The 26904-nt window shown below is 44.7% G+C and overlaps 1 protein-coding gene across 2 annotated transcripts; it reads right to left on the bottom strand.

The window, feature by feature from the left end:
* Positions 1 to 453: 453 nt before the first annotated feature.
* MMS19 (MMS19 homolog, cytosolic iron-sulfur assembly component) lies at positions 454 to 26904 on the bottom strand. 2 transcript variants are annotated; one of them, XM_081007575.1, is made up of 31 exons: positions 26737 to 26904; positions 22427 to 22475; positions 20158 to 20258; positions 19126 to 19211; positions 18410 to 18484; positions 15638 to 15707; positions 15422 to 15550; positions 15013 to 15074; positions 14764 to 14850; positions 11162 to 11236; positions 10814 to 10891; positions 9897 to 10035; positions 9406 to 9560; positions 9109 to 9187; positions 8121 to 8246; positions 7721 to 7802; positions 6694 to 6791; positions 6232 to 6363; positions 5337 to 5492; positions 4964 to 5063; positions 4486 to 4588; positions 4311 to 4388; positions 4014 to 4140; positions 3755 to 3855; positions 3621 to 3677; positions 3349 to 3535; positions 2836 to 2918; positions 2405 to 2569; positions 2253 to 2312; positions 1995 to 2095; positions 454 to 766 (listed from the first exon to the last, which is right to left on the bottom strand). In XM_081007575.1, the coding sequence occupies exons 1-31, from the start codon at positions 26828 to 26830 to the stop codon at positions 739 to 741; spliced, it is 3063 nt and encodes a 1020-aa protein (XP_080863701.1). In that variant the 5' UTR covers positions 26831 to 26904; the 3' UTR covers positions 454 to 738. The 2 variants fall into 2 exon arrangements, with proteins under 2 accessions (XP_080863701.1, XP_080863700.1); XM_081007574.1 differs by lacking the exon at positions 26737 to 26904 and adding an exon at positions 23677 to 24045.

The raw sequence follows: 26904 nt of genomic DNA, 5'->3' as shown, positions 1-26904 counted from the left end.
CACAGGGGCTCAGGTAGATTTCTGAACTCATTTTACAGCCAAAGGCAGCTGCAGCTTCACCAATTTAATACCAGTGGCTGATAATCAAGAAAGTAAACAACCAGCAGCCTGTACTTACAGAAAAAGGCATAGCAGATCAGTCAGTATCTTCCTATGCTAGTTTGCTAGATTTCTCCAGCAGGTATCACATCAGACAGAACGTTCCTAGACACCTAGGCTCAGCTCTTGCAACTTGTATTCAGAAATATTCTGTATTAAAGTAATTCACTGTTTGATCTTTGCATGAGAGGTGCTAAGTTCATGCAGTAGGCTTTAGTTCTATTAGCATATGAAAAACCTCTCTGTATGCAGACACCATTATGGCAGGAAGGTGGGGAAGCTGGACTTAATAGAAGGTGAAGGCAAGACCCTTATTTCTACTACTTCCCCACAAGAAGCACTTTTGCCAGAGGCTGTTAGCAAACAAGTTTTTATTCTTCTGGCCCCATACATACATAATATATGGGGGTCCTGCCACCTCCACTCACTACCGCGCTGCAGCAGGAACAGGGGCCGGCTGTTCCTTCCTACTGAACGCTGATGTTGTGATTAGGAAAGGGCAGTCCACAAAAAAGTCCTCTTCTGCCCAGAGCCTTGCTGCTCTGCATGGAAATCTAGGCCCCAGGACATCAAGGCCGACAGCTTACCAGGTGAGTGGGGGCAGGTGAGATTGTCAGTCAGGATTTGCAGTGTGAACCTTCACCTGGCAGGTGTCCCAAGCAGAAACCTGAAGAAAAAGACCACCACAGCAGGCTTTAGAAGCAGCAAGGCATGAACAAAATGAACCCTTTTAAAAATGTATTTATAAATAAATAATTACCATTTTCATTTTTTTTACAAATTTAAACACAACTTTACATCCAAATATCCTTGACTTCCCTTCCCCCTCCTCCCCTCCCTGGTTCATTTTATTAACTCTTTTATGCTACATATTCTATCCGCCCCCCCCCCCCATTCTCGTTTTCCCAGTTTTATATCAAAATATTTCTTACTGCTGAATTTATTCTATTACTGTTAATATTTGAATGTGTTTACAATAATTCAGATATTCTACATTTCTTTTCAAGTCTTCCTTATACTTTTTTTTCATCCTGATTGCTTAATCAGAACCCAAGTTATTAATCCAAACTTCTACGCTCAAAATGGCTTCATCACATCTGTACAAGGATATGTTAACCTACCTCCAATTTAATTACAGTGAGTCTCAAGGACAGCCAAGTTGAGCAACTACAGTGTATTTACCGTATTTTTCGTTCTATAGGACGCACTTTTTCCACTCCAAAAATGAAGGGGAAATGTGTGTGCGTCCTATGGAGCGAATGCAGGCTTTCGCTGAAGCCTGGAGAGTAAGAGGGGTCGGTGCGCACTGACCCCTCTTGTTCTCCAGGCTTCAGGAAGCTATCCGCAAGCCTTCGGAGCCTGCGGGAGTTCCCGCTGGGCTCCCAAGGCTTGCGGATAGCAGCCTGCAGCCCGAAGCCCGGGGAGCGCCGCGCACCCCGGGATTTGGGCAGCTATCCGCAAGCCTTCGGACCCGCCAGGCTCAGAAGTCTTGCGGATAGCAGCAAGCTCTGGGAGCGAAGGCGAGGTTGTGCGCAACCTCGCCCCCGCTCCCAGACCCGTTCTGGGGGCTGGAGTCGGGGGAAGCTCGGGCTTCCCCTGCCCCAGCCCCACGGCTAAAAACGCTTGCTGTCTTGGCTTCTGCCAAAGCCGCGTGCAGCCTGGAGAGGTTGTGCGTGGCTAAAGAGGAAGCCAAGACAGCCAGCAGGATGGATCCCGCTGTCTGTCTTAGCGTCTTTGCTCTTTGGGGCTGGGGGGGGGGATAATTTTTTTCCCTTTATTTCCCCCCTAAAAACTAGGTGCGCCCTATGGTCCGGTGCACCCTATGGAGCGAAAAATACGGTAAGTTGGTACTGTTTTTTTCTACGCTTTCCCCCAAGAGAAAGAGTCCTGCTCACCATTCTCCTCGTGCTGCCACAGCTTCCTTCCGCACCAGCCGCTTCTTGTCATCCAAGGGTTTGGCCAGGGCTCGAATCACTCGTGGCTTGTAAGGTATCACCTGGTAGCAAGCAGAAGCCACCATCAATGAGGTTCCCACAGTTCCCATGGAGGTCTTAATATCGGTTTGTGCTAGCAACAGGAGACAAGTAGATCTTGGCACAAGTAAGGCAAATGTTGGAGCATCTGGCAAGCTATCAGGCAGATCCATTACTTACCACTGGAGTGGGGAGGGAGGCAAGTGCATGGAGGCACTGTAGCGCAGCAATGCGGATTGCCTGCAATATAAACGGTACATTTAGTCTTCTGCTGACCATCCAGGAGGAAACCAGGAGTACCCAGCTGCATAAAGAGGCTACCCAGTACTCACCATAGCAGGGTTGTCTGTCAAGCTGATAAATTTGCCCACGAGTGTGTCAACGTGCAGGCTCATGACGTGTGGCGCCTCGAGCAACAGGGGTTGTAGGCAGTGCAAAGTTGAGAGCTGCACCGCAAGGTCAGGACACGACAGAGCTTCCAGCAGGAGAGGTAGCAACTGGGGTATAAGAGGGTAGAGTCATGAAATCAACAGAATTATAGAGTTGAAAGTGACCCTAAGGATCATTTAGTCCAACTCCCTGCAAAGCAGCTGTCCCACACAAGGATTGAGCCTGCAACCTTGGCATCATCAGCACCATGCTCTAACCAACTGAGCTATCCTATCTGAAAGAGGGGGGCATCATTCTTCTCCATAATACGCCCCACCCACAAAATAATTCCCGAGTTCTTAGGGCCTGGTGCTTGGCACGACTGCACACTCACCGTAGGCAGCTCTGTCACTAGCACTGGTTTGGGCAGGTGGTTCAGTATGTGAGACAGGGCTTTCAGGTAATTCGCCTTCACATCTAGGAAGAACAGAAGGGCAAGGCTTAATCCTGTGGCTCCGAGGAGACTCATCGACCTACAGTGAAGACCACCTCTTGCCAGTAAAGAAAAGCCATTTGTTTGTCCCATGTAACAGGCAGGGTAGGCGAGCTCACAGTTCTGAGCTCTCCTACCCAAAATCATCTCCAGAAACTCCGAGGGGTCCGGGAAGAGGAAGAAAAAGGCGAGAGGCTCGGACTGCTCCTCTTGTTGTCGAGGGTTCAGAAGCTCCTACTATCCAAAGAGGGCTACAAAAGGCAGGTCATGCAAGGAGTCCACAATTTCTGCAGACAAAAAAAATGCTAAAATGCTGCAGTAGCGTCCTCATTTCAATTTGACCATTATTCCAACTGTGCTCCTCCTGTTAATTCAGATGCTTTCCGTAAGGAATGGGACAGAGGAAATTCTTACCAGGAGCCGCTGTGTGGAAACCCTGCACCAACTGCGGCACACACTCTGTGAAGAAGCGCTGGCGGAACATGAGGCGCACCTCAGCGTGGCAGCTCTTGCCCAGCACATCTGGGGAGTCGGCCATGAGCAAGGCAAGGCCATCACCCACCGCAGGGCCAAGGACCGTGTCCCCCAAAAGCACGAGGAGCTGTAGGGTAAAAGACAGGAGCCATTGAATGTGGTAAGGGCACAGTGGCCTCCCTGAGGGTCCCAGGCCTTTCCCAGAAGCTCACCTTGTCCGTCAGGTGTGTGGTTAGCGGGTGGTAGCGTAGCAACAAAGCCTTGCTCACCTGCAGGGCAAAAAGAAAGGAATACTGAGCTCTGTTTCTGGCAGAGACGGGAGGGATGGGGGATGGCGGAAACTCACCCACAGCAGCAGAGTGAGGGCTTGGCTTTGATGAGGACCCTCATTCAGGCCATGCTCCAACTTGTTCATGGCCAGCTCCAACAGCTCATCTAATTGAGGCCCTGGAAAGGGTAAAGAGACTGGCTGTTGTTCCGGGCAACTTCTTGCATCAGTCAAGCAGGGCATCACTTAACACAGCCCAGCTCTGAGGTTTCACGAGCCTCTGAACAACATCCCCAGCCCTTCTAGGACAGACACAGGCTATTACTCTACTGGTTACCTGCTGGGTGCTTGTTAACCAGTCCTGCAAAGCATTTGGCAGCAGCTGTGGCAGTGAAAGGGCAGTCACAGGAGCAGCTCAGGGCTAGCAGTTCACGTAGCAGGCGGTCTTGCTGAGGAATTGGAACCTGAAAGGAAGCCAGAGCGTGGGGAGGCATGGAGGCAACAGCAGAGCTTCAAGCTGCCGGTTCCCAGCATCACTTGCCTAGGGATCAGGCACACAAGGCAGGATGGGTAGATCCATTCTCTCGGCCATGAGGCAACCTCCCCCCGCCCCCAAATCTTCCCCAGGACTCACATTCCTTGGCAGGGAGCAGACAAAGGCCATGAGGAGAGCAACAAGCCTTCTCTGGGCTGCCATCAGACACTGCCCATCCTGTAAAGGAAAAGAAATATTGTTTCCACTACCAAAGTCTCTGGCCACATTTCCCCAAACGTAGCAGCAGCAGCAGCGCCTCACTCATACAAGATACCTGGAAGGGCTGGAAAGTGCTGGGAAAGGTGATTCCAGGTTGGAAGGAAAGCTCTCCATCCAAGAAGAGGGGAACCACTTTGGAGACACTCTGGGCAGCCTGCCTGCCAGGAAGAAGAAACAAGAACACTGGTTTACAGCACATAATAATATAACAATTCATTATTTATATGCTGCCCATCTGACTGCATTGCCCCAGCCACTCTGGGCAGCTTCCAACAAATTAAAACATCAAACATTAAAAACTTCCCTATAAAGGGCCTCCTTCAGATGTCTTCTAAAAGTCAAGATAGTTGTTTCATTTCCTTGACATCTGACAGTAGTATAAAAACACCAAGGAGGGGAAGGGGAGATTGCCTGCACTTCTGTTCGCAGAGTCATGCTAGAACCTGACCTTATTCAAAAGCACAAAGATTGTGCCTCCCTACTTGTCACTCTGCAGGGACAGAGATCACAGGATGACAGCAGCTGCTACTCACTCTGGTCTTAAGTGCGTACACGCACTGCTGATGACCGATACCATGGCTGATAAGGCTTCTTCCTTCAGCAGCACACTGCCTGGCAAGGTATGGGAATTCTCTGAAAATAGTCATGAAAAGGGGGGGGGGGATAAATGTGAGGGGATGGAGACAGTTCCTGGAATCCCATCAGCTGCCTTTCAGTTTGCCACCTGCATAATGGACACCTGACAGGGACACTGAGATTGGCCCCAAGTGGGTAAAGGCCAGCCCAGCACAAGGGAAAGGTCCCTCCCTTTCTCTCAAGGTTCGAAAGTATACAGAACTGCACCTGAGCTATGGGTGCTGGCCTGGTTCGGGGAGCACAAGGTCTGTGCTCATCTCCCCACCTTACCTTGCATTGCAGCCTTGACTGCTAAGCCCACCAAGCAGGGCACCACAGCCTGGTGGAAGTACCAGTAACTCTGAGCATCTTGCTGGCACTGGAATGCTACCTGCTGCAGACTCTGGCACACAGATACCACAGAGTGGGTATCTGCAGGTATACTCTCTGCAAAATAAAAAAAAATATCAAAAGAGCATTCAGGGTGGAGACTACCAGTTCTAAGGTGTTTTTCTTTTTAAAAAAATTACTAATACATTATCACCAGGGCCATTTAAAGGCATCAGATTGTGTCAGAAATAGGTTATGGGCCAAAACAGTCAAAGACTGATGGTCCTAGGCTTCCAACAAGCTGTACTTCTCCCACTAATGACAGAATTATGGGATTGTAGGCTCCTAAAGGTTACCAAGGCTCAGTGTACAAACAGCTCTCTACTAACCCCTTCCATAGAAACAAGGAAGCTCTGCCTTACAAGGAGTCAGGCCCCTGGGTCCACCTAACTCAGAGCTGTCTTCACTGACTGGCAGTGGCTCTTCAGTGTTTCAGACAGAAAGTCATGGAAATATAAATTGTAGGGTTGGAAGGGACCCTGGGGATCATCTAGTTCAACCCCCTGCAATGCTGGAATACGCAGCTGTCCCATACAGGGATCGAACCTGCAACCTTGCCATTATCAGCACCACACTTTAACCAACTGAGCTATCCAGTCTTTTCTGAAGATGGCAGGGATTGAACCTGAGGCCTTCTCCATGTTTAGCAGATGCTCTACTACTGAGCTCCAACCCTTCCCAATCTTACACATCCTATTAATGACACACAGATGCTGAGCCCTTTTGTTACTGCTGTCCCAAGCACTGGACTAGGTTCCCCACTTCGATAGTTTATCACATACAATTCTTACACTACCTTGCTGACTCTGCTGGAAGTGCTGCAGGAGGACTGGAACTGTTTCCCTCACTATACTAGGGTGCGTGGACACAGCTGCTAGAGCCTGCAGGCGACGTTCCTGCTGGGATGGATTGCTGTCCTCCTCAAGCTCTGAAACAGCACACAGAACACAACAGCCAGTCAATGAATTTGTCCCTAGGGACAGGGCCATGGAGGTACCAACTTCTACCCCTCCACATGAACATGGATTTGGGAATGGTTGATTCTTGGACCTGGAGCTAACCTATCCGTCTGCCCATTTGGCCTTACTCATGTTCCTCAAGGCACAGAGACCACGCAGATTCAAGTCAAAGCCCCTCTGCCTACAATGCAGCTAGCACTCAGGTACAGACACTGTGAACTTCTGCACAAATGCTTAGTAAAGGCAGCATAAGAGAGGACACCCACTTCCCCACAACCCGCCCAACTTGCATGCTGTACCTGATTGCAGCCCTTCTGAGAACTTCTGAACCAAGCACTTGCTGAAGGCTTGTGGATAGAGGGGAGCCAGGCGTCCGGCCGCCTCCATAGCTACCATGCTGCAGGGATAAAGGAGTATGCAAGGATGGATGAACTTGTTGATCACTCAATACCATAAAGCAACTCACAGTTCTTTCCGTGGTAATCTAATTTTATAATTGTAATATTGAGCTGTGTGTGCACTACATTTTATAAAAATGTTCCCTTGATTACAAGAGCTCTTTGGACAAGAACACAGCTTAGACAGCGATGCAGACTGCCCAGGTTTTGTTAAGCTCACTCCGCCCAGGTTCATCTAAGAACTTATCAGAAGAGGGTGGGATTCTCACATCACTATAGAAACTATGAAAAGGTATCACTGGATTTGTTTGGGAACTGTCCTGTGACTCGCAGGTTTGGATGCACTGCGCACTGAATAGGAAATGCAGGAAGGCCAGAGGAAAAGATACAGCACTTGAAATCTTAAAACAAACAACAGGATGTTACCAAGCTAGACATTTTTTTTTTTAAAAAAAAGGATTTAAAGAATATTACACTATGAGGGACATTTTTATGGAAGAATGTTTAACTACACTATTGGGTTCAGACTGAAATGAATCTGTGCTAAGAGAACGAGGATATGAGCTCTATTCACACATTAGAACAAAGCATGATAAACCAAAGGATGTTTTAGTACAAAACTTAAGCTTGAACAAAGATAATAAAAGCAGTATTAGTAAAGCCCTTTTCTTAATTAAAACACATGCAAACCTTAACAGATCACTGTAAGACAACACCAAACAGAAGCAGAATTTTGGATGAAGAAATGAGTAATTCATGAGACTGTATTAGAAACTTTGTCATTTGCCATTTACAGGTAGTGGACTAAAAGAATGTAAACATTTTCAATATTTAGAAAGAGATAAGCCCAAAGACAATTCTGGGAAGTTCAACAATGCCTACTGTTTCCCTTGCACCCACAGGGTCCAGCCTTGTCTCCACCCCTCACCTGGTCTGGGAATCGTCCTCATGCAAGATTAACTTTGTAAGGTGATCCACAAACATCTCCACATCTGAGAGGGTCAGGAGCCCTGAAACGCAAGAGAGACTGAAGTCCAAAGCCTTTCCTTTCCCTGGTAGTAACACTCTGCTATCAGTGCCAGTTTTACTATATTGCATTCCACTTCCTAGAGGCTGCCTGCAGCCCATATAGTCCAAGTTATGCAAGGTGGGGTGGGACAGTACCTAATCTGATTCAAGTCCAGCTGTCTGGCTGCACACACATGATGGAAACAGGTCTGTGTGCACGCTAGATGGATCTGTAAAGGAATGCACACCAAGGGGAAAATCTCTAAACAAGCCGTAATTCTTCCATGACTCCTGGGAGTAACCCACAAATCAACACATACCTTGCAGTGATCCTAGAAAGGTCAGAACCCGGATGCCAACCAACTGAAGTTGCACACTGGACTCAGAAAGTGCAGAGAACACCACGGAACACAGGGAGTCTTTGAAGCAAAGCAGTGGACTCTTGTCTGCAAGGGAGGGAAACAGGCACACAGGCAGTGTCATGAGACTGACTATCCTGGGCACGAATCACTAGAAATTACAAGGTCCCTGGTAGGGGCGCTTTAACTTTCTAACCCGGAGTCTGAGAGGATTGTGATCAGAATTTAGATAGTGAAGAATGAGAAACCTCCTGAAATTCTGAGTGGTCAGCAATGGTACCTGGATAAGAAAAAAACACAGATGGATTGCTCATTAAGAGCAGTCATCCACCAAGGTTACTCAACTGCAGTCACCATGTCATCCTGCAAAAAGCATTTCTACTTGGTCACTGAAAGCCATGCTCAAAGAAACTTTGGTTCTGGAATATTTGGCTGAGGTCCCAATTGCATTGCATTTAAAGCACTCTCATGCCACTTTAAACAGTCATGGCTTCCCCCAAAGAATCCTGGGAACTGTAGTTTGTTAAGGGTGCTAATAATTGTTAGAACAGGGATTGCTTGTTAAACTACTCTGGGAATTGCGGCTCTGTTGTTTAAGGTGATATGATACTGCTTTAAATGTGTGCTGTAGTTGGAACCCAACTCTTGTGCATACATTTTCTAAGACTTCTCTCACCAACCACAAGGGCTAGAATTTCTTCTGGGAAGCTATCCTGTCAAACTCTTTGTTTTTCAATTCTGTTGTCTCCGCATTTCTCTTCTCCCTATTACTGCACCCATCTCACTGCCCGCCCCCCTTCCCAGACAGGCCATTGCTAAATCCTATAGATTAAGGCGACTCTTCTCTGCAAACAACTGCTCTGGGCAAGACAGGAACATTGGAAGCCCAGGATGCTGCAGAAGGGCAGCCTTGCTAGCAGGAAACAAGAAGAATGGAAAACTATCTCACCGTCTTCCTCAGGCCCCCACTGTTGCCGCAGCTCCAAGAAACCAAGCAGCACTTCCAAGATTGTCCTGTGCTGGCTACTCTACAAGAGATCAAAAAGGGCAGAGGATGGGTTGAAGGGACTAAGACACAGAAGGAGAGACAAGATCTGTAGGCCATTGTCCTACATGGAATTTGAGCCCAAGCGTATGCCTGGGGCAGGTATATGCCACTAAACGTCCCTTAATATGAGATTGCAGTCACCTAAGCCCCTTTCACTACTCTCCACCACAAGCATATTCCGCTCCCATTTGTCCTCACCTGCTCATGCTTGGTGTACTGTTCCACCAGCAAGGGAAGTACACTGTATGTGATCCGGTAATAGGCTCGCAAAGAGGCCCCTGCAGCCGCCTGCAAGAGTTTGGCACTCGGCCACACCAGCTTCATGTCAGGCTCACAAAGATGGTGCCTGCAATCTGAAACAGGTAAGAGCGCTTGGGAGAAACAGTATCACTCCCAATGTCACTGCAGAAATCCCAGCAAGAAATAGCACTACATAATTCCACCAGCTTGCAAACTGCAAACAGTTTCAAAGCTTAGTGGAGAACTTGCTGCCTTCCCACAAGTCAGCTCCAGTTCCCACCCCTTCCCTCCAGTCCTGTAAGCCAAATCATGGCTGCAACAGCATGACGAGGTATTTTCCCCTTGGGGAAGTGGTCATTTCCTCCAAGCAGCAGTTTATGAATGAGAAATGGAAGTTCTTTCACAGGACTGGAAAGATGCTAGGAAAGGGATGTTGCTCCAAAGGTTACCTCGCAGAATGCCTGTAAGGAAGGAATCTAAAAGATCCTCATCATCGGAACTGAGCACCAAGCGGGACAGACATGTTGACAGAGCACGCAAAGCAGACAGACCTTCTGCTTCAATCTTCTCGCTTGCTGTCTGGAACACCTGTTGAGGAGCAGGAGGAGAATCAGACAATCGGTGCAGTGCAGACAATCCTGCAAATAATCCAGTCAGTGATCCCGCAATCCAGCAAGTAATCCAGTGATCCAGCCAGTGATCATAATGAAGGGGGGGGAAGGGGGGTTATTTGCTTCTTTACAGATCCATCAAATATTACAACAGCCTGATAATTCACTGTAATGAAACTATTCTATTGGCCCGAATATAAGCCGCGCCTTTAAAATTCAAGGGGGGGGGGGGATATCCAAATATAAGCTGCTTCCTTAAAATTCTGCATGCACTCACACCCGTTCCGTTTTACCGTATATCTGTTTCAGCAGCAATATCGTAAAAGCCCATTTTTGAAGGTCACAAATGTAAATTTAAACCACACTTTAACTTTTCACGTTCACAAAAAAAGTGAGGCTTATATTCAGGCCAATGCAGTATACAGTGGTACCTTGGGTTAAGAACTTAATTTGTTCTGGAGGTCCGTTCTTAACCTGAAACTGTTCTTAACCTGAAGCACCACTTTAGCTAAAGGGGCCTCCTGCTGCCGCTGCGCCGCCGCTGCACAATTTCTGTTCTCATCCTGACGCAAAGTTTTAACCCAAGGTAATATTTCTGGGTTAGCAGAGTCTGTAACCTGAAGTGTATGTAACCCGAGATACCACTGTATAATGTTTCAAGCAGTCCCCAGACACAGAGAGCAGGAACAATGTAATGGATGCACTTTCACAGGGCACCAGAACCACCTCGCTTTGGGAATCCTTGATCCTCTCACCTCCCTACGCAGGGATGACCAAAGGCTGGGTAGGAATTCCTTCAGCTCCTTCTCCCCATAGATCATGCAGGCAGCATTCTGCAAAAGAAAGGAAGGTGGGGGGGGGGGGGGAGAGAGAGTCAGACAGGAGTCATCTGGGGTGTGCTGTTAATTTGCAGTCAAGATGCTGCATTACCTAGAAGCAGCACCAGAGCCGCCGCCACCCCTTAAATCAGCTTGAAGGGCACATAAATCCCAGTGCAGGGGAAAGAGAAAAGTGCATGCTTGCTTTGAGGAAAGCTGCAGGAGCAGAGAGGGCTGCATGGCAACCTACTGTGGAGCCTTGATACCTTTGCTCAGTGCTCTTACCAAGGTTTGCAGGGAGTCCAGCTTGGCACTTTGTACGTCAGAGTCCATTTTCTCAATGAGCAACGGGATCAGGAACTGTAAGGAGAGAAGATCCTGGAAATCTCAATATACTTTGCTCAGCATAATTTGGGGTTATAATATACCTCAGAAGATCAGACCAGCAGGCCTCACAAAACAATGTAAAACCCATATAAAGAGCACAATGCAATACTCCCCACTGACGCCACCTTGGTGATGACTGGGTATTTGTGTTAGAATACTGCACAGTCTGCTATCATCTTAGCCAAGAGGGGAGTGTCCATCATTGTAGAGGGCCTAGATTCACTCATGCAGGCAGGAAGCTACCACTGGTGGTTTTGCTGGCAGTAGCCACTGGAAAGCTCTGAGAGGATCATCAGGCTCTCAGCTGCACCTGCCTGGAGCTAGTGTAGCAAAAAATGAGGAAAAAACACTCCCCACCTTTTGCCTGGCAGGGCTTTGGATATGATGCTCAGGTGCTTCAGCTCTGCCCACTGCTGCCTGGCCAGGGTTAAGATTGCTCCAGCAGTTTCATAAATTTCTGATTTTATTCTAATTCTATGAGGGGCAAAATATACCTACCACGACAGCAATTTGTGTAGCATATGGGCCATTTCAGAGAGCCATTAATCCCAGCTTTTTTAAATAAAAAAAGCAAATATTTATTTATATCTATAAATCAAGCTCTCTGTCCAAAGTCTGATGGTAGTAGCAGTTTGAAAGATCAGTGTTGGGAAATGCAAAAGGACCGAGAGTAAATTTACTCCCCAACTCTGGTGACGGAAGAATTTAAGATCGAAAAAGGGACACGAAAGGGGTGCCCAATCTCCCCACTGCTTTTTATATCGGTCCTGGAGGTTCTGCTGAATATGATTAGAAGGGACCGGTTGGTTAAAGGCATACAGGTCGGAGCCAAACAGTACAAACTGAGAGCATTTGCAGATGACTTAGTATTGACGTTACAGGAGCCAGAATCTAGTACTAAAAGGGTTTTAGAACCAATTCAAGAATTTGGTCAAGTGGCAGGATTTAAACTGAACAAGTTAAAAACTAAGGTTTTAGAGAAAAATTTAACACCGATTGAAAGAGAGAGGTTTCAGAATGAGACAGGTTTGACTGTGGTTAAGAAAGTGAAATACCTGGGGATTAATATGACAGCCAAAAATGGGAACTTATTTAAAGATAATTATGAAAAATGTTGGACGGAAGTGAAAAAAGATTTAGAAATTTGGTCAAATTTGAAGCTTTCACTGTTGGGTCGTATTGCTATGATAAAAATGAATGTATTGCCTAGAATGCTGTTTTTGTTTCAAACATTGCAAATTGTGGACAAGATGGATTGTTTCAAGAAGTGGCAGAGAGATATTTCTAGATTTGTCTGGCAGGGCAAGAAGCCCAGAATAAAATTTAAGATATTAACTGATGCAAAGGAAAGGGGTGGATTTGCCCTGCCAGACTTTAAACTTTACTATGAATCAGCAGCTTTTTGCTGGTTGAAAGAATGGCTACTTCTTGAAAACACAGACATTTTGGACCTAGAAGGTTTTAACAATGTATTTGGATGGCATGCATATCTGTGGTATGACAAGGTCAAAGCACATAAAGCATTTAAAAACCATATTGTCAGGAAAGCATTGTTTAATGTTTGGATAAGATACAAGGATTTATTGGAAAACAATACCCCAAGGTGGCTGTCACCGATGGAAGCGAAAGCTCTGAAAAGGCTCAATATGGAGGCCAATTGGCCGAAATATTGGGAAAATTTGGAACAAGATGGAGATAGACTGAAACTGCAGAGTTTTGAGAAACTAAAAAATAAAGTGCGAGACTGGCTTCATTATTATCAGATAATGGAGGCATATAATTTGGACAAGAAAATTGGCTTCCAGGTGGAAAAATCAAAATTAGAAACAGAACTGTTAGAACCCAAAACTAAGATTTTGTCAAAGATGTATAACTTGCTGTTGAAATGGAATACTCAAGATGAAATGGTGAAATCTGCTATGATTAAATGGGCACAAGATTTTGGACATAACATTATGTTTGCTGACTGGGAACAGTTGTGGACCACAGGTATGAAGTTTACGGCATGTAATGCTTTAAGAGAGAATATTATGAAAATGATATACAGGTGGTACATGACCCCAGTCAAGCCTGCAAAAATTTATCATTTGCCCGATAACAAATGTTGGAAATGTAAAGAAACTGAAGGTACATTCTTTCACCTTTGGTGGACGTGCCCAAGGATTAAGGCTTTCTGGGAAATGATATATAATGAACTGAAAAAGATATTTAAATATACCTTCTTGAAGAAACCAGAGGCCTTTCTCCTGGGCATAGTCGGCCAATTGGTGCCAAAGAAGGATAGAACCTTTTTTATGTATGCCACAACAGCAGCAAGAATACTCATTGCAAAGTATTGGAAGACACAAGATCTACCCACTCTGGAAGAATGGCAGATGAAGCTGATGGACTATATGGAACTGGCAGAAATGACTGGCAGAATCCGAGACCAGGGAGAAGAGTTGGTGGAAGAAGATTGGAAGAAATTCAAAGACTATCTACAGAATTATTGTAAAATTAATGAATGTTAGAATGATGTTGGATAGAAATTAAGTGGTTTCCAGCTGTAATGCTTTAAGGCATTATGAAAAATGGGTTGTTAATAGGTAAAAATTTAATGTTACTATTTTAAGACTAAAGATTAGGATAAATAAAGAGGGTAAGGATTTGCTGAACCAACAAATTGAACTGGAATACAAAAAAGGGAGGTATGAGGAGGTCCGAGAAACAAGCTAAAGGAAAACAAGCAATGGAAAATCTGTGTGTTTTTAACTATTTTTATTTTGTATTTTTGTTATTTTTTTCATTTTTATTGTAATACTTTAAAAAAGCTTAATAAATATCTTATTAAAAAAAAATTACTCCCCAACTCATATATCTGCAATAGACTGAAGTCTCAAAATTAAGGGCAAAATTCTCTCTACAATATGCTTGTTCTGGGATTAAATGCATTGGCTTATCCTAATGAAGGCTCTGACAATGTGATGCTCCCATCAAGAGAAGAAGGAATTTTCACCTTGAAACGGCTTTGCCCTTCAAAAATCTTGTCCAGAGCAGCATGAGAGGTGGTGCAAGGGGGAGGGAAGATCTGCAATCAACGTTCCCTTCCCCAACACCTATATATTCATGGAGGGCTTTTTAGGATCCAAATTGTTGTGTACCACTACAGCAACATCTTCTGCTGATGAGGATAAACTATTACAAATGGCTGCATTATGGGCCCCAGTAAGGGAAGTTTTTAATGTTTGATGTTTTATTGTGCTTTTAATTCTGTTGGGAGCTGCTCAGAGTGGCTGAGGAAACTCAGCCAGCTGGGCAGTGTATGTATGTATAAATATTATTATTATTATTATTATTATTATTATTATTATTATTATCATTATTATGTGTCCATCCCAACGCTGTCAATGTATTATTGCTCAACATGGTGTATCAGGGTGGGAACCAACTCTGCTACAGGGTCTCAGGAAGAACCCACAGGGCACAGAAAACAGACCAGCCATGATACACAATGGCCCTACCTCAGCAAAAATGGGAGTGGAGGTCAGCACTGCCCGCAGGCTGATGATCAAGTCTTCTCTCTGGATTCCATGAGGATCATTGGAGGGCTGGAACAGAAGCAAAATCGAATGATTTGGACATGAATGTGCTGAATAAACCCATCTCCATATGGACACCCCCGGTTCCAGGCATTACACAAACTATCCTGCTCCAACACCCATATCCAAGCATTATGAAGGAGGGACAAAGACCCCGATTTACTCACTCACAGGGGTAAAGTCGATGGGGAAGTAGCAGGAAGTCACCTCAAACAACTCCTCTGCGAAGGGCCCTGAGAGGTGAAGACAGCAATATGAGTTCTTTGGGTGACCAAAACAGTCAGTCGCAAGTCTGGACATGGACTATTCATTTGCATCCTATTTAGTGCTACCATTCTCACAGGCCACAAAGAGAGAGAGAGAGAGAGAGAGAGAGAGAGAGAGAGAGAGAGTGTTCCATGGCCTCAACAGCAGATATAACCTGTGGTTCTATGTTCAATGATTCCAAAGCTAGGCACGCTTTAACAAGCTCCCCATACAGCCTGCATCCTCACACACTGCAGGCATGATAAGAAGTTTAACCAACCAACCAACCACTGCCAACATAGGCTTCCCCACACTGACAAGGACTTGGACATACCCAATGAATAGCCCTTCACAATGATGTCTCGTACAATCTGGAAGGCTATTAACAGGTTGCGTGGGTCCTTCTCTCCATCCATCACCTGGATGAACCCGAAGGTGAAATCGGCACCCAGACCTTTCAGTTCTGCAGGAAAAAGCGTCAGGTAATGAAATTCCCAGGATTTTCCAGCAGGGTGTCCGACTCGGCCCCTTCCACAGCCATCCATCTTACCTGCCTCTCGGCTGCTCATGAAGTTAGTAATGATACTGTAGATTGTATGGCGATCCGCTTGCAGCAAAGACTGGAAGATAAGAAAAGCATAGCTGGGAAATAAAGCAGTAATACGTGAACCTGTTCCAAGCCTTAGAGATTTATGTTTTTGTTATGATCCTCTCCAGTTCATGCCATCATACTCTGGTCCATAGATCTGGGTGCCTAATTTGCCAGAAAGACAATTAAGATACTGCAGGCAAGTCAGAAATCTACACACACCCAGCTGAAGGCCAGAACCTTCCATAACATCCTCTCTACCTTTATTTTTAGTCTTGCTGAGAGTAGCTCCAATTCCCTTAATGTCCCATGTGAAAATCAAGATATTCACACCGGAGCTAGAGGCATTTCACAGCAGAATTTGCATACATTACCACACACAAAGGATACATGTGTCTACTCCTTTTATATTTTTTTTTCCTCTTTTTTTTTTTTTAAATGATATTTATTAAGATTTTCAAAAATACAGAAAGTAAAGATTAAAGTACATTCAAAGCCTTATTTTCATACATTCACTTTCCGGGACTCCCCCCTTCCCCCACCCCTACCATATTCCCCTTTCATATTGTTGGCTCCACAAGCTCTCAGTTCTAATTAAAACTTAATTTGTTTAGACCATTATTCGAATTTAAAATTTATACACTCCTCATCAATACCCTTAATAAAAGACAAAAGTTCTCTCCCCAGGGCCCACCCCATTTTCATTCCACAATTTCCCTTTTTTTTAAAGATACACACAATAGAAATATAAGAAATAAGAAATAAAAAGTATAATAGGTGAAAAAGAGCCAGTTCAGAAAAAAAAAGTTGACAAGCCTTTGGATTTTAGTTCTCCCCCCCCTGTCCCCGGTTTAATTTCCCCCTGACCACCAAACCATGTTATCTGCCTGGAATTCTTAAAGTCCATAAATCACCTATTTCCCCCAACTCCTTGCTGGCTTTTTCTTCTTATAGTTATTTTTTAAAACATTTAACTTCAAATCTTTAATAAAACTCCCCCCATTGTTCTTTCCAAGTTGTAGTCCAATTTCCTCTTGTTCCGCTGCTGAAACGTTCTAATTCAGAAGTTTAGTAACTCTGCAGGGATTATTGTTATTCAGGAACAAAAACTTGCGTTCAGTCCCTTCCTTTCTTCAATAGAAAATTCTATTGTCTCCTTTAGCTGAACACCCTGTAGACAAAATATTATTTCCGTTTTGCAGCTTTCCCAGAAGATAACCAGTCCTGTAAAATTCCAATGGTATTTTTCCACTTACGACCATCTTTGTAATGTCCCGAAACTCCTCTAGGGGGATTGTTGTAACTTTGTTTTCTCTAGTCCAAAAGTCCGATTGTTATCCATGTTTTCGCCATTTTGTATCCAAGTTTTAACGGGTTATAACAAATTGTAACAAATTTAACCAGCAAAGTTCTCATAATAAAATCCTGTCTGCTTTCCGACTTTGACAGCTACTTTGACAGCTGTCAAAATCTCCGACTCTTTTCACCAGGCTCTCTCTTCAATCACCCCGGTTCCCAGGGGGGGGGGGTCACATTTCCCTTCTCCCTCAATTCTTCCTCCAGCACAGTTCTTGTAGTTCCCCATCGTGGAATTCTTAGTATTTATCAGCAATACAAATCTTTTTGGACCTTGGTTTCCCCGTCCTTGTTTTGGAAGGTTTACAGTAGGGAGGGGGACTGACTTCCTTTTTGGATCCCCCCCCGCTCGTGTCCAATCCGAAAGAAAAAAAAATTTTTTTTTCTCCTTTTGAACCCGGTTTCCAAATTACTCACGGGTTGTTGTTAAGAAGTCCGAATTTTCAATAGAAGAAGTCAGCGCTCTCCGCCGGATGGCATGCGGCTGCGCTCGGCAGGGATAGCAGAGGACTCAAAGCACCACGCTTCTCCCCGGCACCCGATCCGTAGCCTTTAAAAAGGCTCCTTCACGAGTCGGGAGGGCGCTAGCGGTGCCAGCCGAGTCTCCATGTCCACGGCCTCCGTGGCCGTGGTTTTTAAGGGTCCCCGCATCGCCGGTGCGGTAGGACCCAGCCCCTGCCGAGCAGGCTCCCTCCGGAGCTCGGAGGGAGTCCGCCATTCGGCGATGGCGCCAACCCGGAAGTCCTTACTCCTTTTATATTTAATTACTCAAGGCTCAGAGAAGTTGCCACAATCTCATCTTGTCCACCCACCCAACTACTCTTTCAAATAAGGTTATTAATAAAGGCAGTGGGGAGTTGGTAAAGAATGGCAGCTAATATAGTTACTTGCCAAAGGCAACTTAACAAGTCATGATAAATTTGAACCTATATCCAACTCTGGTGCACTATTCCCCCAGGCTGTGTTTCATAGTTTTATTTATTTATTTATTAAAGAACTATTTCTAGCCTGCCTTTCTGGGCAATGGCCATCCAAGATGACTTACAACAATGGCCCATTACAAAATATCAGTAATACAGCCATAAAACCAAGTCTCAGATTTTCTAATATCGTTTAGACAGTGTCAAAGAGCAGGGGATATGATTCTCAGAACTTCTGCCATGACCCAGTGCTTCAATTCTCTTGACAGCAAGAAAATTTTGATGAGCAGGTCTTAGCCAAGAGAACTACTGTCTATTGTCCACCAAGAGGGACCACAGGAGGTACAGGATACTTCAGGAACTAGTTTAATAATAATAATGAGAACAGAAAGGCTGAAGCATGAACGTGGAACGCAAAAGCAAAATTAGAGAGTCTATCAGGGCTTCTCTGACTTACCTGGACATGAACCTCCTGGAAAATGGCCTTGAGAACAGACACTGCCAGACCTGGAGCCAACGCCACACACATACTCTAGAGACAAGGAAAGTAATGGTAACAACTCAGTACCCATCTACATGTAACGATGGCTACTGGTTAGCATGTTTAAGGCCTCAGACTGCCCTGTATGGCATATTATCAGTCAGTGCAATGGAAACAAACAAAAGGAGCCCATCATTTAATCAGTGTGACAGTGACCCAATCATTAAGAGAGAAAGGGAGGAAATTCACTGTTAACTAATCCCTATAAATCCCAAGTAGATTCAGAAAAGATTCTTTCTACACCAGCACCTACTACCTTAATCAGCCTGTCTTGTAGCAGCTTTCACTGGTCTCAGTTAAATGAACCAGAGCTGTCAATCTGCTATCCTTTGGGCACCCCAATTTTATACCACTGAGCAGACGAATAGAGAGTGTCCCCAGTTTTGCCACAGACTGCTATCACTTGATTATTTTTGCAAGGCTTCTTATGAAAATAATTTGCTTTTTTGTAATAATCGTATCAGGTGATCCATTCTGTATTTCTGTTTCTTTAATATATTTTGCTCCGATTTTATTGTGTTATGATGTTTTGGTTTTAACCAAGATCTAGGGCACCACATACATACACTTTTATATTAAGTTGCAACACAGAAATAAATAAACAAGGATGACTACCATGAAACCATTCTCACCAGAGCTTTGAGTCCCTGCAGCACAGAAGAAATGACCAGGTGATGATCTTTCAGCCGGGTCTCATAGAACAAGACCAGGTGGGACACTGGAACAGACAAGCATTATCAGAAACTAGGGCTATGGTGGTAGATGGGCTTAGCTACCACAAATAGAGATCTCCATGGGGCAAATTGGCATCCACGTCAGCCTCAGTAGATTTGAAAGGATGAAGGAAAATGCAGAATCATTAGAGGTCACTTGGCAATACAGGCATTCTCCCCCTACTCTTGGCTCCTCAGACCTATTTTATAAAATTCATCTGACGACTGATAAGTGGTTGCACACAAGCATAAAATGCCTATCACTATGACCAAAGAAACAGCAAGAGGACATTCTGAAAGGGAAACTGCAAGGTAACTGAACACTTAAGATCTCCAATGTCATAGGACATTCTGTGGTGCAGAACCATAGATCAGACCGCCACTAATCATGTGTTTTTGGGATTGCAGATATTACTATGATTATTGAAAGTTAACAATGAATATGCTACCCACATAGCTCTGGACCACAGCATGGTAAGGAGGTTCCTGTGAAGCCACTCAGTGATGGGCACTGCTAAGGCTCTGAAACTAGCTTATACTGTACACATTTGGGAAAACTCAGGCAGGAGTCTCAGTATTCCAGGGGAGTCATACCATTAAGTCAAACCCTCCCTCTATGTGTTACCCTAAAATCCATTATCCTCTTCAAAGTACAAAATACGTTACTCCTTACTGCTTCGATAAGGCATTGCCTTCCATCTTCACTCTCTTCCAAACATTTAACCGCTTTCTAACAGAAAGTTAGAGCTTTCAATAAACCTGAGTTCACCCCAGTTACTCAGCAAAGAAGCATATGGCGTGTCAAAAACCACTGAGTCATTGAATCCTGCCTGCCTAACCTCCTGCTGCTAATCACTACCTCGGGCATGATCCCTTGAATGCTGAGGCCAGCTCCTGAAGCAGCACTCTCCATGGTTGCAAAAGAGTGAGGACTGAGCCCATATGTCCTACCTTCCCGCTCTTGAAGGAGGGAGTAGCACTGCAGGAGGACTTCAGAAAGCGTTTGGATGCCCTGTGCACGCATTCGAGGATCTGCATTCTTCAGAGGAGACCTGTATTTATAGACACAAAATGAAGATTTTACAGGCCATAGAAGGAAGAGAAGACAGTGAAATATGTTGTTTTAGCGAGTTTGTTGGTAGGGGGGCAAAGAGAGACAATATTCTGATTTAATTTGACAATTCAGTTAAGTGATCAGTTTCCCTTCCTTTTGCTCAGGGCTTCATAAATTATGGGCCAACATAAAAGTGATTAGGAGAAAGGCTGTAGCTCGGTGGAAGAGCACTTGCTGTGCAAGCAGAAGGTCCCAGGTTCAATCCCCAGCTTCTCCAGGTAAGGCTGGGGAAAACTCCCTGCCTGAAACCCCAGAAAGCCAATGCCAGTCACTGTCAACACAACTGGGCTAGATGGACCAATGATCTGACTCTGCCCAAGGCAGATTCCTATGTCCCTACATTATATGTTTGGCTTCCTCCCTTTTGTCCAGGACATCATGATTTATTGGCTGGTTTGGGCTAGTGTAGCTTTAGGGAAATGGAGCCTAGGCCCCACCAGGCTCACATGCTCCATCATCTGACCATTGTCTGGGCAACAGGAGCTCAGAAGCTTTGGCTTCTCTTCTTGATTAACTACAAGCTTGCTGCATCACTTAAACCTTGACAAACTGTGGTTAATCTTCACTGTGAAAAGTGGAAACAAGCCAGCTTCAAATCACAGTTAATGAAGTTGGCTTGTTTTCACTAACTATTAAGATTAACTACAGTTTTGGGTTCACATGACATACTAAACCATGATTAATCTAAAACTGAAGTGAAAGTTTTCAATCAAGTGGTGACCGTGCCGAATGAGGCGTGGGGGGCAGGTAGTGTGAAGTCTGTGGGGAGGCTAGGCTCAATCTAAATTGATTTGCTTATTTATTTTTAATTTGTACTTACAGCCCACTCTTCACCGAATGGCCCCAAAAGTATCGCAATTAAAGCAATATCTGAATGCAACCTATGACTTGGATTTTGTAGCCAACCACTTTGTCATGGTAGCTTGTGCTGATGTCTAACCCTGCCGCAATATGCTCAGCATCAGCTACTGGCACATTACTGCCGATGGAAGACTGCTATACAGTTTAAGGTAGGGATCAGGAACCTGCGGCCTTCTAGTTGTTCTAAGACCTCAGCGCCTACCAGTCTCAGCCAGGATGGGCCATGGTCAGGGATGATGAAGGCTGCTGTGGTCCAACAACACTGGAGAGCCAAAGGCTCCCTATGCCTGGTTTAAATTCCAAGGAATTAAAGGTTGGTGGGAACCACAATAATGAACCCAAAGCACAAATTAGATTAATGGTTAAAATGCTTCTTCACTATCTGAGATATATACACAAAGAACAATGTTTGCAGTTGTTTAAAGAACACCGACGTGTCAAGATATTCTTCTTTGCTCTGTTCTGGTCCACCACAGAGGTGCTCTTCACTCAACAGACTGCATCCTTGCAATGAGCAATGACTACATCTGGCAGTCTGACCATCAGGATAAGAAAGGGAGTTTTCATTTTTCCCTTTCAGGCTGATTCCCACCAGAGCAATATACTCATATTAGGAATGTGAAGGGAGTGTGGAGGGAGAGCATTTGAGAGAATAATTACTTGTCTAGTAAATTTGTAGTCAGGGTAAAATTTAACCAATGATTTCCTGGCTTGCAATCCAAATTTAACTTCTATGCTACATTGATAGGAGGGCTCATCACCACCATTTAACGTAGCCATCAGCCTAGGCCAAACATCTACCCATAAGAGTGCCCTGCAGTTTATCTGGTTGGCTAAATGGAGGCGCTAGCAACTGCTCTGCCAACAATATGTACACCTAACTGCCATGGAGGCACTCTCCTCCCAGATTGCAAGGGAAATACTGGGAAGACCTGAAAGCATGTAGTCCAAAACCTTGAGTTATGCAATGAAGCTGAAATTCATCCCAATGTCAGGGTAGCAAAATGCTACACATTATCACCACCAAACCCATAATGCTATTCCAAAGTTTCAGGATACCCTAATCATGTAAGTCATTTTATCTGAATGGAATTTTGCCCAGCATGGACAAAGGACATCCATCAGGCAGGCATTAAGCACTGAACAACAAAATTCTAATGCTGTTGCAGTGGTGCAAAGAGTCATCCTCGACACTGGCACACATACATCCCAGAGCAGTAAGCTGTTGCACAATCTTCTACTTACCCCAAGTTTTCAACAACATCTAAGATGGTGCAGGTTCCAGCTTTTACTCCTAAGAAAAAGGAAGTATCAAAAGGTTAAATCACGACAGGTAGTTAGTTACACCAAACTAACCAGCACTTCTTAAAACAAATTTAGACATGGGAATCCATGTTTCAGGTACAGTGCAACTTGCCTTTCTTGTTTGCACAGCTCAGAGGCAGAGCACATGATCTGCATACAGAAGGTCCCAAATTTCCTTCCAGGCATATCCACTTAAATGGACCTTTTCCTTGTATGGAACAATGGCTCAATTGGTATAAGGCAGTTTCTTATACTTCTTATCACAAATTGAAAAGCATTTAATCTACAGGAAAAGGAGTGGGAAGATGCATTTGCCTCCACATCTCTGCTTCCCCACTACTGTGCTCTTCCCCCACCACGCCCAAGAAACACCGTGCTAGTCTGTCTGTCCTAGTCTTTTGAAAATGGAAGGGTTAGCTAAGATTCCTTGCAGTGCTTCTTCCAGCCAGGAAAATGATAGCCAAGAAGCATACTGCCTCTCTTGGCTAGCGGTAGATAACCATGTGGTCTCCAAATGTTCTAGACTAAAATTCCCATCACCCCTAACCATTAGGCATGATGGATGGGACAGATGGAATCCAGAAATTTTAGGAAGTGTCAGGGTGCCTACCCCTGCTCTAGGCCCTTAGTGAGACAGGCAACCTTTCCCAACTATTTGTAAAGCGATCTAATTGCAAAAGTGAATGTCAAAGGAACATCAGTTCTCAAGCTAGTACTGACACATCTCTGAGATACTGTGCAGTTAATTTAATTAATATGCCTTGGACCAAGTAAGACTTAATTAAGCAGGTGCTCATACAGCTACTTAAAAGCTTATCGAGTGCTACAGAAATCACAAAGACAGCATACAGAAGCAGAGCAACAACTGCTGGCAGTGAGCAAGGCACAGTTGACTTAGTTAGCTTTTCGTCTGGGGACGGTGCATTCTCCAGGGAAAGTAGCCTGCCAGATCACTATTCAAACAACCTCTTACACAAGCAAAAATGTATACACCTGTTTGAAAGACTGGGATACACAGGTGACTCAAGGCAAACATTGCTTAACCCTGTCCCCAACCCTAAACAGTGGCATAATACACTTTCTTTTTACACCAGAGGAAAAAGCCCCGGTCAGCTTCTGTCCTAATCAACCTTGTGATTAGCAGTTTATGGGTAGCTGCCCTCCTTTGCTCAATTCAGTTGAGCACTCACCTGCATTCCCAGTGACAAAGAGGAAAGGGCACCTGTCATTATACTGCACTGTGTTGCTGCATCCCTGCTGGCAACTCCAAACATGAGGACTTTGCATCCCTGCAGGAGTCCAGGAGCAGTGAGTTGGCTGCATCGGGAGAGCCCTTATCGCAAAAGGCTGTAATGAGCCTGAAAAGGCAGTGGCTGCTTGGGTCTATGGAGCTGTATGTCTTTGCCCCTTGAGTGCTCACTTAAGGACAACAGCTGCTTGACCTCAGATTACGGCTGTGATGATAAACACACTTATTAGGAAGTAAACCCCAAAGAGTCCAATGAGACTTATTTCTGAGTAAGTTTGCTTAAAATTACACTATATAGCCAATACATTTTATATCTAAAGCTTCCCAAAATTTCAAATGACTTTAGTCATCTGCTCTCCTAGTGACATTATGTATGTATGTATGTATGTATGTATGTATCTCTGGACCATTTGCCTATGTTGCACAGACAGCTTAATTTGTAGAGTTGCACAATACATTTTAAATGATGCAAAATTTCATCCAGATGCAGATGATTTATTTATTTCATAACATTTATATACCACTTGATGGCAGAAAAATCTCAAAGTGGTTTACAAAAAGAAGTTCTACCACTGAAATTTAAACTGCCACCCACATTTCACAAATTTCGATGTTTAAATTTAATTTTGAAAACTTATTTTAAGTTATTCCAAAGTTTAAGTTCAGAAACTGCAAATCAAGAAGTCAGTGGCAACCATCCCATCCCTGCTGAGCAGTTCTCAAATCACCTCATTAGCAGTGGGGAGAGCTGTCCAGCAGCCTCCTTCATTTTCGCTAGATAAAGGCATGAAACAACCTGTCGCTTGAAAATACTATCTCTCTTAGAATTAGAATGGGGAGGTGGGAGGAGACAGCATGGGAGTACAGAATATCTTCAATCAAGTTTGGCACAATTTGTTAAAACAGCTGAAAGAGTACTGAAAGAGCAGCGTGAATGAACCAATTATAAATCCTGCATTCTATTCTTTTTATCAGCATCTCACTCTCAAAAGTACAAGGCGTACTAATTAAAGAGCTGCAAGATTTATTTTCTTAGGAAGCCGTTCAGAAAGCCAGGAGAACCATATTTCCAAGAACACCTCTATACTTGAAGGCTGGTCCAGAACCTAATTTGGAGAGCCTGTGTTGCTTAAAAGGAAGGTTGTTTAAAAGTTACTGCACTCCTGTCCTCTTCTCAGAAGTATCTGGGGCAAGTTCAGATGTGTTAACTATGTTCAGTATATCATTATTCCCATTAGTAAAGGTGGTGTCCCGTATGCATACACATTGGATGCCAAAATGAGCCCAAAGAGAAGGCAGTGACAGGTTCTTATATACTGGGGGACCCTAAGATGTGCAAGACAATATTGGGTTTGTCTTTAAAGATCCTCAGCTCTTCCAAAACACAAGCAGGGTTCAAGGGCTGCACATGCACAATGCCCCCATGCTGCTCTGCAACACTGGCAAAAGAAAGCAGCACACAGAAACACAATGCCCATAGCCTCTGGAGTTGGGAGTTAACTGAAGATCTATCTGTGCAAGCATAATTTCTTGGTTCATGAAGTTGGAATAAATAGTACAAACATCTAAATGCAGATGACATCTACATGTGGATGTCATCTCATTCACACAGTCCCTGATCCAGTGCGAGTTAGAGATATCCATGTGGATCATTGTTTCCATACACAGATCTCCTTAGTTAGGTCAGGATGAGGAAGCATGGATGATTGACAAGAGAAAAGTTTAAAACTTCACTCTTTGTTCTTCCATCTTCTTCCATTTCCATGAATGTTTTTCAGAAGGCCACAGTGAGTATTTAAATGAAAACAATGTGTTTAGTTTGTTTTTTGGTCCCTATTTATATTACATGCCTTACCATAAATTATCAAATTTTGTTGCAGGTCTACACTTGCAATACCTATTATGAACTTCACTAATGCTGCTAAAGTTTGCAGCATTGGCAAAAGCTGTAGCTGTGCTACAAACAGCCTTACAAGTACCACTCACCCCTCAGAAATCTAGGAGTCCTGAAATCTAGGAGTCTCCTCAGAGAGTTATATGGGTTAACTTGCCTTCATGTGGAAACATGGTAAAGCAGCTTTTCATACAGCTGCAGCTACATCATGATGAATTCCTAAGTGGCTATCACACCACAAATAGTCATCTGAATTATGATAAACCACCCATATTTTCTTATAAAACGTTAAGTAAACAAGCCAGTGTTTCCAGGAAGTATGCCTCTTCATGATGATGGAAACTCAAGAAAATCCTTTAACAGACTTTAAATGATTCGTTCTTCTCTTGTATTTTTAAGGTGATTAAGGGTTAGGTTTCCCTATCTTTTCATAGTTTTACAGTACAGGCAAAGGAAATAGATTAATGAATGGTAGAAAAGAACAGGTCAAGGAAACAGGAAATTATATTGAGTATGCCCAGGTCGGGCTCTCTGCTGATCTGATCCCCTGGAAAAGTACATTCCTGCAAACAAACATATGCTTTTATCTCTAGTCAGCCTTGCCCACAGCAGCCTCCTCATACCCAACCTCAACACACGCGTCCAGCTCATTATCGTCTCTGAAATAATCTTCAGGAGGCGAAACAGCTCGTTACTTTGCCCCTAATTAATGCCGTGCGTCACACTGCCTCGCCCGATCAACACCCTGCATGCGCCCACCGTTACCGCATGCCCGACTAGCCCTAATTAATGCCAGTACGCATGATCCCGATGTGGGTGGATGGAATGAAGTTAGGCAGAGGCACTCTGCACACGCCCAGAGAATCTCGTTTGCATTCCTTTACACACTCTCCCGAATGAATTCCGACAGTGAATTCCGATCCTGAGCACAGATCCAACTGGGCGATCTTTCTCCCTGACACCTAAGCTCACCTCCTCCTCCGTCCCCGCAGACCACCCCTCGAACCGCCGTTTCGGTTCCCCTCCCGCCCCGCCCGTGGCACTGCCGGAGCCCGCCGCCTGCTCCCCGGCCCCGGCCTCTGCCCTCCGCCCCATCCCCACACGCACCTTCCGCCGCCTCTCTGGCCGCGCCTTCCCGCTCCCAGCCCGGCAACAGGGACGCGTCCGCCCCCACGTCCACCTCAGCCCCTCCGGCCGCCATGATAAAGCGGAGAATAGCAAGGCAGGCGAGAAGAGCACAGCGCGCGTGCGCGTCCCCTCTGTCACGTGTGAAAA

Source organism: Podarcis pityusensis (genome assembly GCF_964106645.2).
Source record: "Podarcis pityusensis genome assembly, chromosome: 5".
Classification (NCBI taxonomy): domain Eukaryota; kingdom Metazoa; phylum Chordata; class Lepidosauria; order Squamata; family Lacertidae; genus Podarcis; species Podarcis pityusensis.
The sequence above is the reverse complement of the archived record's forward strand: the minus strand, read 5'-3'. Positions and strand labels throughout refer to the sequence as shown.

What these genes read in the sequence shown, in the direction of transcription:
- MMS19 (XM_081007574.1), bottom strand. Translation starts at nt 23,809, where the DNA reads ATGCAGCCAACTCACTGCTCCTGGACTCCTGCAGGGATGCAAAGTCCT. An exon ending in CTCAGAAGGGCTGCAATCAG is followed by an intron (nt 6,364 to 6,693) that starts GTACAGCATGCA and finishes GTGCTGTTTCAG; the next exon opens with AGCTTGAGGAGGACAGCAAT. An exon ending in CTTCCAGCAGAGTCAGCAAG is followed by an intron (nt 5,493 to 6,231) that starts GTAGTGTAAGAA and finishes TTTATTTTGCAG; the next exon opens with AGAGTATACCTGCAGATACC.